The 16,416-nt window shown below is 38.3% G+C and overlaps 1 protein-coding gene across 2 annotated transcripts in view; it reads left to right on the top strand.

The window, feature by feature from the left end:
* atp13a2 (ATPase cation transporting 13A2) overlaps positions 1-16,416 on the top strand; it is a 144,089-nt gene that overhangs the window by 43,557 nt on the left and 84,116 nt on the right. For both annotated transcript variants that reach the window (XM_059951899.1, XM_059951900.1), the window contains exons 2-4: positions 2,357-2,427; positions 3,574-3,741; positions 6,154-6,212. In XM_059951899.1, the coding sequence (XP_059807882.1) occupies positions 2,357-2,427; positions 3,574-3,741; positions 6,154-6,212 (298 nt within the window). The remainder of the gene's footprint in view (positions 1-2,356; positions 2,428-3,573; positions 3,742-6,153; positions 6,213-16,416) is intronic.

Raw genomic sequence — 16,416 nt, 5'->3', positions numbered from 1 at the left:
TTCACTTCACATCTTTGCCTTGGTTTGCTATTGGATAACCCTCAGAGCATACACTTTTTTTCAAATTTAGCTAACTTTGCTTTCCTGAATCTCAGTACTTTCTTGTGGTCAAAATCTTTCAGTGAAAGCTCAGATAATCGACTCACTTGGTGTCTAGAGTTGTATGAGCAAACTTGAGCCTTGAGTGAGTCAGTGGCACAGCAGTTTCAAACTCCTGGGAGTGCACATCTAGTGTATCCTCTCATGGTCCCAGAATGCACTATGCACGATTGGGAAAGCTCATCCATGCCTCTACTTTCTGAGGAGGCTGAAGAGAGCTGGACTGTGTACATTTATACTCGTGTCCTTCTACAGATGCACAGTAGAGAACATCCTAACCTGCTGCATCACTGCGCTATCCCACTGCAGGCCACCACAACTCTTTGCCGAAGTGCCCCAGTCCGCATTGATCACCCTGATCAATTTGCTCAAAAACAGCAAAAAAAAAGTAACCAGAATCTGAAAGCACATGCAATATGAACCTGAAAATACCCCAAAATAATTCGCATCCTTGCCAATCAATCCTTCCAACATGGATCCTAAAACTCCTGCACTTTCCTCCTACAACGCTTGCGAGAGGGGCAGGAAGACTGGTCAAATGCAGACAGGTGGCACTGAACACCTGCCTGCCCTCTGCTTTCAACCTTGCTCGACACCTCAATCAGAGAGAAGCAATAGAGTCTATTATGGGTTTCCAGGCCGCTGTAAGCCTCACCAAGCTCTCTCAGAGACAGTCAAACTCCAGATCGCACAATCAGCCCACAAGTACACCATCAAAATGTAGATCACAGGTTCCAATCACATGCAGCTTAGTAGCAGAATCGTACTTGAAGGACGAAGAAGTAAAATAAATAGCTTCATTAACTGTCTCCAGGGCATCGCAGTTGAACATAGAACATAGAAATCCATAGCACATTACAGGCCCTTCGGCCCACAATGTTGTGCTGACCATGTAACCTCCTCTAGAAACTGCCTAGAGTTTCCCTAGCGCATCGCCCTCCTTTTTTTCTAAGCTCCATGTACGTATCTAAGAGGCTCTTAAAAGACGCATTGTTGATTGTAAATCCAAGAATTATAATAGAATAAATGAAAGACCATACTCAACAGGAGAAACAGCCAATTTGCAAAGGACAACAGATTCTGCAGATAAGAAAGAGAAAAAATAAATATGCAATAAATATCGAAAGCATGAGATGAGTCCTTGAAAGTGAGTCCATAGGTTGTGGGAGCAGAATTTCTTTTCATTGTGTTCTTTACATTAATTGCGTTTTTTTGTGCTGTATCAGAGTTGGAGTAACAATTATTTTGTTCTCCTTTACATGTATACTAAAAATGACATTAAACAATCTTGAATGCTATCTATGGAGAGTGGTTATACTGCTACCAGACATTGTTATTAAGTGATGGGAAGTCTGAATGTGATTGTTTTTTGTATAAGTATTTCTCCAGACATATTGGGTGAGGTCCATTTAAGCATGTTCCTTTAAAAATGTTTTGTGAATATTAGAAGGCAGTCACCAACATAATGCAGAAAACAAGGCATTAAATTAAAGTGGTTTGGGAAGGTGGTCACCAGAACAAAATACTTGAGGGAAACTTGGAATCTGTATTGCAGTAAAATTTATTCTTTGCATGTAGTCTGTGTGAACTGCGGCACAAAGGCCCTGTTATTTTAATGTCTTTTGCAAAACGTGTCTCCTGTTCATCACGTCTAGGCATGGCCTCACGATCTCAAACCACAGAAGTGTAAGCTTAGTACACATTGACTGTTCTAATCTACAAAACTCTCTGTGACAAAAGCAGATAGGGCTAGCAATTGCCTCCTCCAGTCCTGTTTTCTTTTGCTGTATGACATGGGTAAGGAGGGAGTTCTTTGTCACTGTGAGCTCAGCTCTTCATCTGCTTGTTCCTGTGCTTTTGGTCTCTATACATCCTTTCCTTGTTTCACTGACTACAAGTGCTCATGCTGTCAAGTGTTGTAATTATACTGTCTTGATAGTTTAATCCTGCACATTCTCCATCACTTTTTAAGGCAGTTATTCAAAACTTTATCTTTGCCCAAAGCCTTGGTGACTCTAAATACTTTTCTCATTTTGTCATCTGTTTTCTTGTGTGAAGTGTTATTTTTATGACCGTTCTACAGTTATGACACTGAAATGATCCCATACTCGCTCATGCTGAAGTAGATTGTAGAATTGGACCAATTAGCTCTGATGAAAAGTCTACAACTTGAATTTTGTATTTCAGTTTATCAGGATCTAGAGTATATTAGCTTTTGTACTTCAGTATACCAAAATAATTCTCTGTGCTTTCATAGATAGCAGCAAGCTGCTGAAGAACCAGTCAGATTATGGCACGGTCCAGTACACTGGGACTAATGTATCCACAGTAAGTATTATGTAGACATTAGGAAATTTTGATGACGATCAGGTTTGGTGGAAGTTTATGAATGTTGAATATTTAATTCTCCTCTTGAAAATATGTTCAGGCAAACCCCATGTTACAGCCATCTGGTTACGGAAATTCACCCAGAAACTCTACCCAAAAATATGAGAAATGGAATAAAATATTGAGCGGCTACAACTAAAATTAACAACATCTGTTGCTGGTTTTGCCTGTGTTAGTCCCATCATACCAGTCTAATGATGACCTCAGCAATGGGTCATTATATTGGCTTAACATGAGAGAAGGACATTCTAAAGGAACCTGGGATTCAATGGGAAAAGGGGTTCTGTGTTACAGGAAATTGTGTTACGGATGGTTTTCTAGGAGAGCAACCACTCTGACATGGGGCTCACCTGTATGCTTTTATATTCTCTTTTTTGCCACCTTTGGATTTAGCCAATGCAGCTTGCATGTGACCTTGGTCTGTGACATAAGGTTATTTAAACTTGGTCCTTAATAATTACCAAGCGATCTGTGGAGATATACATTGGAAACTTAAGACAATTTGTTTCCTTCCTCCACCTGTTTATCCAGGGGTTCATCAATTCTGCAGTAGACAGACAAGGTCCAGGCTGCACATCATTACTCTCTGTAATCGGAGCATCTAAGTGGGTGAAGTAAGGTTTCATATGAAAGCTTTCAATGTGGCAGTGAACTCCAGTAAGCTGGTCCATATGTCCATGTAGGGACAAATATTCTTTACAACAAAGTATTCTGCTGCTTTGCTTTTATCCAAGTTTTATAAGCAACAGAGTTTTAAAGAATACAGATCCAGAATGTTCTGCTTAATTTCATCACAAACAAGAGAAAATCTGCAGATGCTGGAAGTCTAAGCAAACACACAAAATGCTGGAGGAACTCAGCAGGTCAGGCAGCATTTATGGAAAAGAGTACAGTCTTTCCATAGACTGTTTCGGGTTGAGACTCTTCAGCAGGACTACTTAATTTCATTATTGCTCTGGGTTTAGAAATGCATTAGATTTTGGGCATGGATAATTTTGTGGTGACCTGTTCAACAATGCGTGGTGCAATTATTAAAGGGATTCTCAGGTTCTTTGTGATTGTAATACTGATGTATTTTCTGTGCAGGAGGTGACAGGATACAAGGAAGTGCAATGGCGAAAAATTCTCTACTATATTCTTACAGTCCTAACAGTAGGAATACTATGGCTTATTTTTTATTGGAAACCAGTTCTGGAAGTACTTTTTAAATGCCATCCCTGTCATCTGAGTCAGTCTGATTGGGTTGTAATCAAGGTAAGAAAACACAGCCCATGCATGGGGTATAATAGCGTTAATGATGCTCAATCAGTTTATAATGCAATCAGTTTGCAATGCAGCTGTATTAAATTAAATTCTGAATGCAGCAATGGAACAAACAATAAACTGCTGGAAGAACACACTTGGTGTGTGTGCATCTGAGAAGGCAAAGGGATGGCTGATGGCTTTGGATTGAGGGCATGCATCAGGACTGAGAGTGCTCAGAGTTAATAGCTATTATGTAAAAGTGAGAGAGAGTGTTAAGACAGAGACCGGTTGGTGATAGATGTAAACATAAGAAAAGGAAGAAAAATATAGGCAGCTAGAATGAGATGGGGGATGTGAAGCAAGGGGGGAGAAATGCATGTAGACAGGGACCATCCTGTGTTCCTTTCCTGCCCCCACCCACCCACCTAGGTTCTCTCTCCTTTTGTTCATTTTTCTATCCCTCATCCCTTTGATACCTACACTCACCACCCTCCCCTATTTGTTTTCATTTGCCCTTCAATCCCTCACTTACCTGATTCTGCCTATTACCTGCCAGCGTCTGTCTCAATACTTCCATCCCCTTTATCTGACTCCCGCTGCCCATCATTACCTGTTCTTTGGCAATCCCCACCACCCCTATCATTCATCAATACCGAGAAAACCTTAATTGTTCAAGAACCCATGGTATTACAGAAAAGAATGGTATTACATTGGGGTTATTTAAAGCAGAGGTTGATAGGTTCTTGATTAGTAAAGCTTCAAAGATTGCAAGGGAGAAGGCAGGAGAATGGGAGTTGGGAGGGAAAATAAATCAGCCATGATGGAATGGCGAAGCAGACTTGATGGGTTGAATGGCCTAATTCTGTCTTGTGATCCTATTGATAACTAGGTGGAGGGATAGGCTATTTTAACTTCAGACCTAAACTTTATAATATCTGGAGAAACTGCCTCTTTCATCTCAGTTGAAGAAGTTTGGTATGGGGTCCCAAATCCTAAGAACTTACTGCAGGGGCACAATTGAGAGCATCCCTGGCTGCATCACTGCCTGGTATGGGAACTGTACTTCACAGGTCTCTGCAGAGAGTGGTGCGGACAGCCCAGCGCATCTGTCGATGTGAACTTCCCACTATTCAGGACATTTATAAAGACAGGTGTGTAAAAAGGACCTGAAGGATCACTGGGGACCCAAGTCACCCCAACCACAAACTATTCCAGCTGCTTCCATCTGGGAAATGGTAGTGTAGCATAAAAGCCAGGACCAACCGGCTCCAGGTCAACTTCTTCCACCAGGCCATCACACTGATACAATTGTATTTCTGTGTTATATTGACTGTCCTGTTGTACATACTATTTATTATAAATTACTATAAATTGCACATTGCACATTTAGATGGAGATGTAAAGATTTTTACTCATATGTGAAGAATGTGACTAGTAAAGTCAATTCAATTCAATAAAAAAATACTGTTGGGAAAAGTAGAAGTGAAGTCAAGTTTATTGTCAATTAGCTATATACATGTATGCCGTCAAATGAGATGACGTTTCTCTGGACCAGGATATAAAGCACACTTAGTACATATAACACACAAAGGAAAAAACAGTGCAATTTTTTGTCTGTACATAGTTGTTGCATACAGTAGCCTATTTTTTAAAAAAGGGCAAGCATTGCTTCACGCCACTCATTGTTGAACTCTACATAGGACTGCCTGAGGGAGTCCAGGGAGACCTTTCCTCAGGGTTTACTTCTGAAGCCTTCCCTGTGAGTGGGTGTAGCCACAAAGCAGTGGAGGTTTGAGATCAGAGTTTTCCTCCTCCGAGATGAGCTGCCAGCCACAGCCAATAAGCCCCATCTGCTCAAAGCAACTGTTCTTAAGGTTCCAGTAATCCGCCTCTGCCCCTTCTCCTGTCAGTAGAAACAGATTCACGTGTAGCTAAGCCACACGTGAAGGCCAGGTGCTGGACTTAGTTGTTAGAGGCTCTTTGAGATGTATGCCATTGTGACCATTTAATCCGTAGTGGGAGCTTATCTCCACTATCATCCCCAGCTGCAGCAACCTTAAGGAATCAACATGTTCTGTGACATCAGATATAACAATAAACATGTAACTAACTTTGGCAATGAGTAATTTTGCTATAATCACATAATTGAATATAATTTTGCTCATCTGAGGAAGTGATATAATTTTCAGGATGCAATTCTTATTGCTGAGATGACTTCTAGAATTGAGTAATATACAACTGATGGAATTTTTTTATTTTATCCAGATTTTTTCTTTTATATGTTTCAGGATTATATTCTTTATGTTCCTGCAAAATATTTTAAAAATTTCTTGGCTTTAATTATTAATTGTAAATAAATTTTACCAAAGATGTTGTAAGGATCAAACAAAAAGCACTAATATTTTGTTTGTTTTCTTGTAGGATTCATTTAACCAGCAGTTCATAGCTAGAGTCTACACGGAGGAGGTTGAAGATGACTGGTTAGTTGCTTTATATTAGAATTGCTGTGTTTCTGGTATGTCTGTGCCATAGGGGGCAGAGAAACTGCCATGGATAGCTTCAGCTTTAATTTGATGTTCAGTGGATCATTGAATTAATTACAAATGTTTGCTTCCTTCTGAACTCAAGTCAGGATAACATTAGAAGTACTGCAATTCATATCAGTTCTTTTGGTTGCAATGAGGAACTGTTAGTCAGTATTCTTCTTGAGTGTAATTGCTTGGCCTTGTTCGGAAGCATGGACTGCAGGGAAGGATAAAAATGCCTTTGATTTGAAGTCTTCAACAGTAAAATAATTTGATTGCACTTAGAATGCCCATAAAAATATTCACCCCCCCCCCCCCCCCCGGAAGTTGCCTAGAAGACAAAGTACCATCTGAGAATGTCGTTCTCGTCCAAAGAACCTCCTGTACGTTCTTCTAATTAATGAGCCCTTTATCATCACAACATGCCTTTTCTTCCCCCTTCCCTCCCGAGTCACAGCCCGACAGTGCCAGAGACTTGACCACTGTGACTTTCCTCTGTTAGGTCTACTCCCCACCCCCCCCCCCCCCCAACAGTATTTAAATTGATATACCTGTTGTTGAGGGGGATGGCCACAAAGGTACTCTGCATTGGCACTGAGTTCTTCACCCCTCTCCCCTTGTTGACCGTCACCCAGTTTCCTGTGTCCTGCACCTTGTTGTGTAACTATCTCTCTATATGTCCTATCTATCACCCCCTCAGCCTCCCGAATGATCTGGAGTTCATCCAGTTCCAATTCCAGCTCCAGCTCTCTAATGTGGATTCCTGCATCATGCAAGAGGAATGGTCCACTGTTCTCCCCGGCATTCCTAGCTGAGCAGATATAAAAAAAGGAAGGGAAAAATACTTAACCCAGTACTTTTCTTTCCTTTGCTTTCTCTGACTCAAGCCTCTCTTTGGGGAGGCCTCATGGTCAACACTTTGACTGTCCACTCAGACCACAACCATTGTGCTTGCCCCTGCCTTCCTTTAATTTGCTCTTGCTAATCAATCCCAAGCACCAATTGGTCATTAGCCAAAGCTCTTTATTGCTGTAGCATCCCACTGCTGCCTTTTCTACTCAGGCAGAGGATCTGAATGAATTCCCCTCTCAAAACATCCAATGTTTGGATTGATCACTGGTCAGAGCTCTTTTTGATTTTTGTGCGAGGTCAGCTGGAGACGCTCATGGAGTGAGTACCGTTTTGGATTCGCTCCATAACTTTTACTTTTTTTAACCTTTGATCACCCTTATTCAGCTTATTTTTACCTATACCGAAAGTTTCTTTATTCTTTTTTTTTGGATTTACTGCCAAGCGTTTGTTGTGAACTTTTGATGATATGCAAACAGAAATGTCTCTCAGGTCTAAGGGACGGGATCCCGGATGTAATCCGAATGGTAACGGAAAAAAGCAGGCTCCGACACAACAAACACCATTAACTTTTGAATTGTTTATGGAGGTTTTGGATCAAAAATTTGCTGAACTACAACAATTTTTTAAAGAAGATATAAAGGCTTTTCAAGAGTACATGGTTAAGACAGATTTAGTAATTAAACAGCAACAAGCTCTTATTGTGTCTTTGCAAGAAGAAGCTCGGAAGCAAGATTTGACTATTGGAAAACTGCAACAGGATTTAATTTCGACCATTAAGCTGATGGAAGCCCTTAAAGCCAAGAGTGACGATTTTGAGAATCGCTCCAGAAGACAGAACGTACGTATACTTGGTCTTCCAGACGGCATAGAAAAAGATGACCCTTCGATATATTTTGTTCAACTTTTAAAAGAAGCGTTTCCGACAATTTTCCCGAATAACCCCCCCTTTATTGGATCGGGCACATAGAATTCGGCGTCGATCACCGAGTGTTACAGACAAACCTTCGGTGGTAATTGTCCGGTTCCATTATGTACATGACAAAGAACAACTTATAAGAGCAGCTCGTCGACTAGGAATGATTAAAATCAAAGATTTTTCCTTCCGCCTGATCGAAGATTTTAGTTCAGATCTTTTAAAAAGAAGGCTTCTTTTTAAACAGTTGATGGCTGAATGTTATGAGAAAAATCTGAAACCTGCGCTTCTATACCCTGTGAAGCTTCGAATTTCTCCGTCGAATGCTCCACGACAAGTTTTCCTTTTAACTTCAGAAGTGAGAAAATATCTGGAGGAGAACTTCCTTACTGCTACAGACACCAGTCTTTAATAAATGAATGATTCTGATCGTATAAGATGGTTCTCGATCTCTTAAACCAGAATTATAATCTGGTTATTGGTGTAGGTTCATCCTACACTTTATACTCAAGTTAAAGTGTGTTTGCGTCATGTTAATTGTTTTGCCTTATACACTTTAATCATTTAACTACATACTTGTCTATTAACTTTGTTCCTTCGAAGGTATATTTTTAATTCTTTGAAGGTAAAATTTTCCTTGATTAAGATGGTGGTTTTTTGGAAAAGATTTTTGGTTTTGCTTAAGATGGCATTATGTTTATATTTTTCGTGTTTCTTCCAGACAAGGCATCGCTTATCTCAGCTTAAATATTTTTTGTTTTGTCTGGGCCAGAGCCCGAGTTATAATTGTTTTTAGTGATTATATTTTTATTCTTTTTACAACTAACTATACTTAGAAATATGGTTTTTATTATAGCGATTTTATTTTTAAAGTCGGGGTGATTCTTTTATATATATCCTTTATATATGGAGTGTTCTTCAGCTGACATGGGGGTAGGATTAGTCTTACTTTTTCTCTTTTTAAGTCATATTTTGGCTTTTTCTCTTTTTCTTGGGGGGTGGGGGGATGGTCTGTTTTCTAATTCTATTTTTTTTGTACCAGTTTGTGTTAGTTTTTTTATTCGGGCTGTTTTTGAACTTCAAATATGTCTGTGTTGTTGTCACTTCCGGGTCTTCTCACTACTTTTGTTCCTCTTCCGGGTGCATGAGTTTATAAGTTGGTTAACCCTTTCTATACCAAAGGGTTGATTATAGAATTATGGCTCAGACCATTAATTTTGTGTCTTGGAATACTAATGGTTTAAATCATCCAATTAAACGAAAGAAGATTTTCAAAGTATTCCAAAGACTTAATGCTCATATCATTTTTGTACAAGAAACTCATGTGAGGAGGGAGGACAAATTTCGTTTTTTTAGATTTTGGCGGGGTCAACAGTATCATGCAAATTCGAATGCTAAAGTAAAAGGAGTTTCAATTTTTATTGACTCCTCTATTTCATTTGTTCAACATGATATTTTTTCGGATCCGAATGGCAGATTTTTGTTAATTACGGGTTTACTTTGTAATAAAAAGGTTGCTTTGGTTAATGTTTATGCTCCAAATGTGGATTGTCCTGACTTTTTTAAGTCTTTATTTACTTCTTTACCCAATCTAAATGAATATAAGTTAATAATGGGTGGTGACTTTAATTGTTGTTTAAATCCTCTGATGGATAAATCTTTATCTATTCAGACTTTACCTAATAAGTCGGCCACTTGTATTAACTCCTTTTTGACTGACAATGGAGTTTTTGATGTTTGGAGATTTCGGCATTCTAATGACAAAGAGTTTTCTTTTTTCTCACATGTTTATCACTCTTATTCAAGAATTGATTATTTTTTTGTAGACTCTTGTTTTATTCCATTGGTAATCGGTTGTAACTATGATATTATAGCTATCTCTGATCATGCTCCGTTATTACTTTCTATGAAATTTACGGATACAGCTTTTAATGCTAGACAATGGCGATTTGACTCTACCTTGTTGCAAGACTCTGACTTTATTAAATTTATGGAGGAGCAGATCGACTTCTTCTTCTCAACTAATTCTACAGATGATATTTCCTGCGGAACACTTTGGGACACTTTTAAAGCTTATATACGTGGACAGATTATTTCTTATTCTGTTGGTTTGAGGAAACGTATCAAGATGGAAACTCTTTTATTGGTTGATAAAATTAAAGAGATTGATAAGAAATATTCGATTGCTCCTAGTAAGGAGCTTTACAAACAAAGGGTTGAACTTCAAATGGAACATAGTTTATTACTTACATCCTCGATTGAAAATCAATTAATGAAAACTAAATCTGATTTTTATATACATAGTGATAAATCTGGTAAACTGTTAGCTAGTCAATTGAAGAATGCTCTGGTTAAACGTCAAATCACTAAGATTAGTCAGCAGAATGGGAATCTGACAGTTAATCATGATGAGATAAATAAGGCATTTCAAGATTTCTATACCTCCCTGTATCAATCTGAATTTCCTCAAGATTATAATACCATGTCTGATTTTCTGGGGAAATTAAATTTTCCAAGGTTATCATCTGATGATCTTTTGATATTGGATACTCCTATTACGGATGTAGAAATTAAAGGGGCTATTTCCTCAATGAATTCTGGGAAAGCACAGGGTCCAGATGGTTATACAGTTGAATTTTTTAAATTTTTTTCCGCTACTCTTTCCCCTTGGTTAGGTAAGGTTTTTGAGGAGGCCATTAGATTAGGGAATTTGCCACAATCTTTTTATAGAGCTTCCATTTCTCTAATATTGAAGAAAGATAAAGACCCTACTAATTGTGCTTCTTATAGACCTATATCTTTATTGAATGTAGACTCCAAGATTTTTTCTAAGTTACTGGCATCTAGATTGGAGAAGGTATTACCCAAAATTATTTCAGATGATCAAACTGGCTTTATTAAAAATCGTTATTCTTTTTTTAACATTAGGAGATTGTTGAATATTGTTTATACTCCCTCACATGATACTTCAGAATGCGTGATTTCATTAGATGCGGAGAAAGCATTTGACAGAGTTGAATGGCCTTACTTATTTAATGTGTTGGAGAAGTTTAATTTTAGTCCGATATTTATATCATGGATTAAATTGATTTATCATACTCCAGTAGCCTCAGTGGTTACCAATAATCAAAGATCTCCCTTTTTTCGCCTATTTCGGGGCACTAGACAGGGATGTCCTCTTAGTCCATTACTATTTAACATTGCCTTAGAACCTTTGGCAATTGCCATCAGACAATCACAGGATATTTTGGGTATTAATCGTGGGACAGATATTCATAAGTTATCTTTGTATGCAGATGATTTATTACTATTCATTTCTAACCCGGAGAAATCCATTCCAGCAGTTTTATCATTATTGGCTCAATTTAGTGAGTTTTCTGGGTATAAGTTAAATCTTAATAAAAGTGAATTGTTTCCATTAAATAACCGGGTCCCAATTTATGGAAATTTACCCTTTAAAGTAGTTAATGACTCTTTTACTTATTTAGGGATCAAAATCACAAAGAACCATAAAGATTTATTTGGATTTAATTTTTTACCCTTAATTGATCAGATTAAAGGTTTGTTTACTAAGTGGTCACCTTTGTCTCTATCTCTAATAGGTAGGATTAATGCTATTAAGATGGTTATTTTACCTAAGTTTTTATATATTTTTCAAGCGATACCAATTTTTATCCCGAAATCTTTTTTTACTAATGTTGACTCTAACATTTCTTCATATATATGGCAGTATAAAAATCCCAGGTTAGGTAAAACATATTTACAGAAGACAAAAAAGGAAGGCGGGTTAGCATTACCTAATTTCAGATTTTACTATTGGGCAATTAATATTAGATATTTGTTATGCTGGTTGAAAGATGGGGGTGGATCTTTTGGCCCTTGTTGGGTGAGTTTAGAAACTAAATCGGTATCAGCTTATGCTTTGGGTTCTATTTTAGGGACTTCTCTCCCTTTTGCTCTTTCTAAATTGCCGAAACGAATTGACAACCCGATAGTTAAACATACATTGCGTATATGGTTTCAATTTCGGAGATTTTTTGGGTTGACTCAATTCGTTTTAAATAGTCCTATTGTATCTAATTGTTTTTTTCACCCTTCCATTATAGATCAAGCTTATTCAGCTTGGAAAACTAAGGGATTACTAAGATTTTCTGATTTATTTTTAGATAATTGTTTCATGTCTTTTGAACAATTATCCAACAGATATAACTTGCCGAGATTTCATTTTTTTAGATATTTACAGATTAGACATTTTTTAAGTTCTGTACTCTCTACGTTTCCAAATTTCGTGCCTTCAGATACTTTGGAGAGTTTATTTGAATTAGACCCTTTTCAAAAAGGGCTTATTTCAAAACTTTATAATATAATTATGAAGATACGTTCAGAGCCCCTTTATAAGACTAAACAGGATTGGGAAAGAGAGAGTTTTAGTATTTCTAGTGAGAATTGGGATAGAATTCTTCAATTAGTTAATACATCATCGTTATGTGCCAAACATTCACTAATACAATTTAAGGTTGTACATAGGGCCCATATGTCCAAGGATAAATTAGCTCATTTTTACTCTCATATGTCCTATTTGTGATAGATGTCATTCTGAAATTGCGTCTTTAACTCACATGTTTTGGTCGTGTTCATTTTTGGAGAAATACTGGAAAGATATTTTTGATATTATTTCTGCGGTTTTGAATATTGATTTACAACCTCATTCTATTACCGCAATTTTTGGTTTACCAATGTTAGATTCACAGCATTTATCTTCTTCAGCCCGTCGAATGATTGCATTTCTAACTCTGATGGCTAGAAGATCTATATTGTTGAATTGGAAAGAAATTGATCCTCCCACTGTATTTAATTGGTTCTCTCAAACTATGTTTAAATTTAGAAAAAATTAGAAGTGGTACTTTTGAGACTTCTATTAAATTTGAAAAGTTATGGAGACCATTTATTCAACATTTTCATATGATGTAATATGACCCTGTGCCAAGTACATTTGATTTCCCAGCTTTTAGCTTATGTATTTTGAGAGGACCGGAAGTGACGGCATTGATGAATACTTATTTTTGTGAGATATTATAAACAGCCCACTTTTTTTTTTCCTTCTCTTTTTTTTTTCCTTCTCTTTTGTTTGTTTTTTTTTCTTTTATATTACTTATTAGTTATAGTTATTAGATTAGATTAGTTAGTTTTGCATTATATAAATTTTTTTTCTTTCTTTTTTCTGTTTTTTTTATATTATACATTATGAAATATTTAGATTTACTATGTCCATACATATATCTTATGGCTTATGTCTTGGTAAACTCATTTATATTGTAACTATTATGTATGTTTTTTTTCCATATGTAATGGAATGTGTATGTTGGTAATTTCTTTATCAATATATCATCTGTATTCTGTCCATATTACTAATATTAATAAAAAGATTTAGGGAAAAAAAAAAGAAAAATGATTTTTGTGCAATACTCTATTTGTCAATGTGGAGTAAAGAGGGAGTTTGTAAATATGCAGGGAGCAGAGGATGTTGGGAATGGTGAGGGTAGAACGCTGCTGGAGGGATGCGAGATAGGTGGCAGAGGAGGAGTGCCAGGGCAGAGGGTGGCACAGGTGCAGGCACACCCAGCCCTGAGACACCAGGCAAGGTCATGGTTTATTAATCATTACAGAATGTCTCTCTGTTGCTTCTTGCTCCCTCCCCCTCCCTTTCCCCTTTTTACAACCATGATTCCCTTCTCCCCAACCATGAGACCCATACCAGAATCCAGTTTATCATCACTCACATATGTCATACCTAAGCCTTGGGCACAGTACCATAAATCATATTGGAAAAGTTGGTGTGTGATTTATGAGTCAGTCATATTCAGAGTTGCAGATTAACTACACATTAATGTGCTGAGCCAGTTTCTGTCCTTTCATTACTTGGCTTTCCACCAAGACTGTGGTTCGTTTTCGACCACTCGGCACGTATGCATGGCTGAATGTAACTCTCCCCACTTCACTCTGGTTGCGATATACTGATTTGGAGCTACTTTGCAGTGTGCCTTCTGCCATTAGTGTGGAGAGTCTTCAGAAGTGTTCTTTATGAATCTTCGTCAGGTGGCTTTCAGGAATTGATTTGTGAAAATTGTTGTTATTGCACAAGTTATCATTATTCCTCTGATAAGTTCCACTGATGAATTCAAAAGAAATATTGTTAGCCCACTTCCATTCTTATTAGTAAGATATACACTATAAATTCATGGGTTACAGGGTTTGAATACTACAGCAGAAATCTGTGTTCCAGCTGCCAATATCAATGTCTATGGCACTAAACAATGTCAAGGGGGCACTAGGTGTTTTTCCGAGCTCCTGATGGCATACCAAACTTTACGAGTTAAAACTGCCTTTTTGAACGCTTGACTCTCAGTTTTCGTTGCAAGATCTCCGTTGTTTGTTTCTCTTTTACGCCACCAAAAAGTGTAACATGAACATGTCCAGTAAAACAGCAAGAGGCGGGAAGGGAGCTGCTCGCCCGCTAGCTGATGCTGCAGCTAATGTTAGCTGGGACCAAGCTAGTAAGAAACCTCCAGAAGTGTCATCAGCCAAAGAGGAAGATGAGCTTCCTCTTACTTGGTAGAAAATGTTAAACAAGCTTTTGCAGTCCTTCAATGAGTGCTTTGACAAGTTTGAGCACAGTTTCCCGAGTCTGTTGTCCGCCCAGCAAGCACTCACTGAGAGACTGTCGAACACCAAAAATCAGACTGCCGACCATGAGCAGTGAATCCACATCGTGGAAACTTCAGTCGTGGAGCTGCAGCAAGAAAATAAAAGGCAGCAGGCCAAGCTTTCATATCTGGAGGGGAGATCCAGATGCAATAACATAAAGATTGTTGGTGTCCCAGAAGGGAGGCCGACTGAACTTGTCGCTAACCTGATCCCTGAGCTGCTGGAGGATGATAACTTCACTAAGCCGGTCGTTATCGATAGAGCACACCACTTACAACAGCCCAAACCACTGGAAGGCTCAAGGCCCCGCAGGATTATTGCACGGGTGCATTTCGCACAGGAGAAAGAAAAGATTCTGCGACTCGGGAGGCAACACTTGATGGATTATGGAGGTCATCGAATCTTAATCTACCCTGACTACATCGCGGAGGTTATGGAGCAGCGGCAGAGTTTTTGTGAGGTGCTGCAACTGCTGAGAGAGGGAGGTCTGGCATTTGCTATGTTTCCCGGCCAGGCTCCACGTTCATTACCAAGGGCAAGTAAAAGTATTCAGCAACCCGGTTGAAGCCAAGAATTTCGTAGACCAAAAACTTCGAAAGGCTGTTTTTCACAACATAAATGAAGAGAGTCTAAATGTGCTCCGAGCAGACTTTAATTATGGCAGTTCTGTTTTCTACGTTCTTTACTATGTGTGCTAATGAGGAGCTGTTAGTTGGAGGCGTTTTTCTCTGCTTTTGTCTAGCAGTCCCAGATTAGGATGAGGGCAACTCTGCTTCATTTGGGGAAGCAGTGGGTGGGGGTTTTGTTCATATATTTGTTAACTGTTCACGTTATTTTTTGTTGGTTTTTGCTGGCTGCCAGACTGAATGTTAAGTTGTGTTTCATTATAATGCAAAAGGTACCACAAATTAGTAATTCTCTTGACTCCATATCCTTGGTCTCTTGGAATGTGCGTGGTTTAGGTCACCCAATAAAGTGAGGTAAAGTTTTCACGCATTTGAAGTCACTGAAATCTGACATTATATTCTTACAAGAAACTCATGTTAAAGCCACTCAGCATAGGGAACTCAGGGCTAATTGGATTTCACAGGTCCGTCAGTCACCTTTCACTTCCAAAGCCAGAGGCGTTGCCATTCTCTTCCGTAAGACTGTGCCTTTTCGTTTTCACTCATTCACAATTGATCCAAGTGGCAGGTTTATAATTTTAACTGGGCATAACAATTCACTTCCCATTACACTGGTAAACATTTATGGGCTGAACTCGGATGATCCAGGTTTTTTCTGTAAGGTGCTTGATCTGATCCCAGATAACGATTCAAGCCACGTATTGATTGGGGGTGACTTTAATTTTACCTAGACCCATATTTAGATAGGCTGTCCTCTGCCCCCCCCACCCAATATTCTTGCTGTGCAAACTCTTAACAATTTGATGAAGTCGAAGAAGGTGGTGGATATTTGGAGACTACAACACCCATCTGACTGTGATTATTTTTATTCTCATGTACACAGATCATATACACAGATTGATTATTTTTTAGTTGACTAGATTAATCTCTAATATTGACCACACCAAATATCACAGCATAATAATATCTGATCATAGTCCTGTCGATCTCAATCTTCAATTGTTCCTCCCTAAGCAAGCCTATAACTGGCGCTTTAATCCCTTTTTGCTCAAGGATCAGGCAT

This window comes from Hypanus sabinus, chromosome 27 (assembly GCF_030144855.1).
Source record: "Hypanus sabinus isolate sHypSab1 chromosome 27, sHypSab1.hap1, whole genome shotgun sequence".
Lineage (NCBI taxonomy): Eukaryota > Metazoa > Chordata > Chondrichthyes > Myliobatiformes > Dasyatidae > Hypanus > Hypanus sabinus.
The sequence above is the reverse complement of the archived record's forward strand: the minus strand, read 5'-3'. Positions and strand labels throughout refer to the sequence as shown.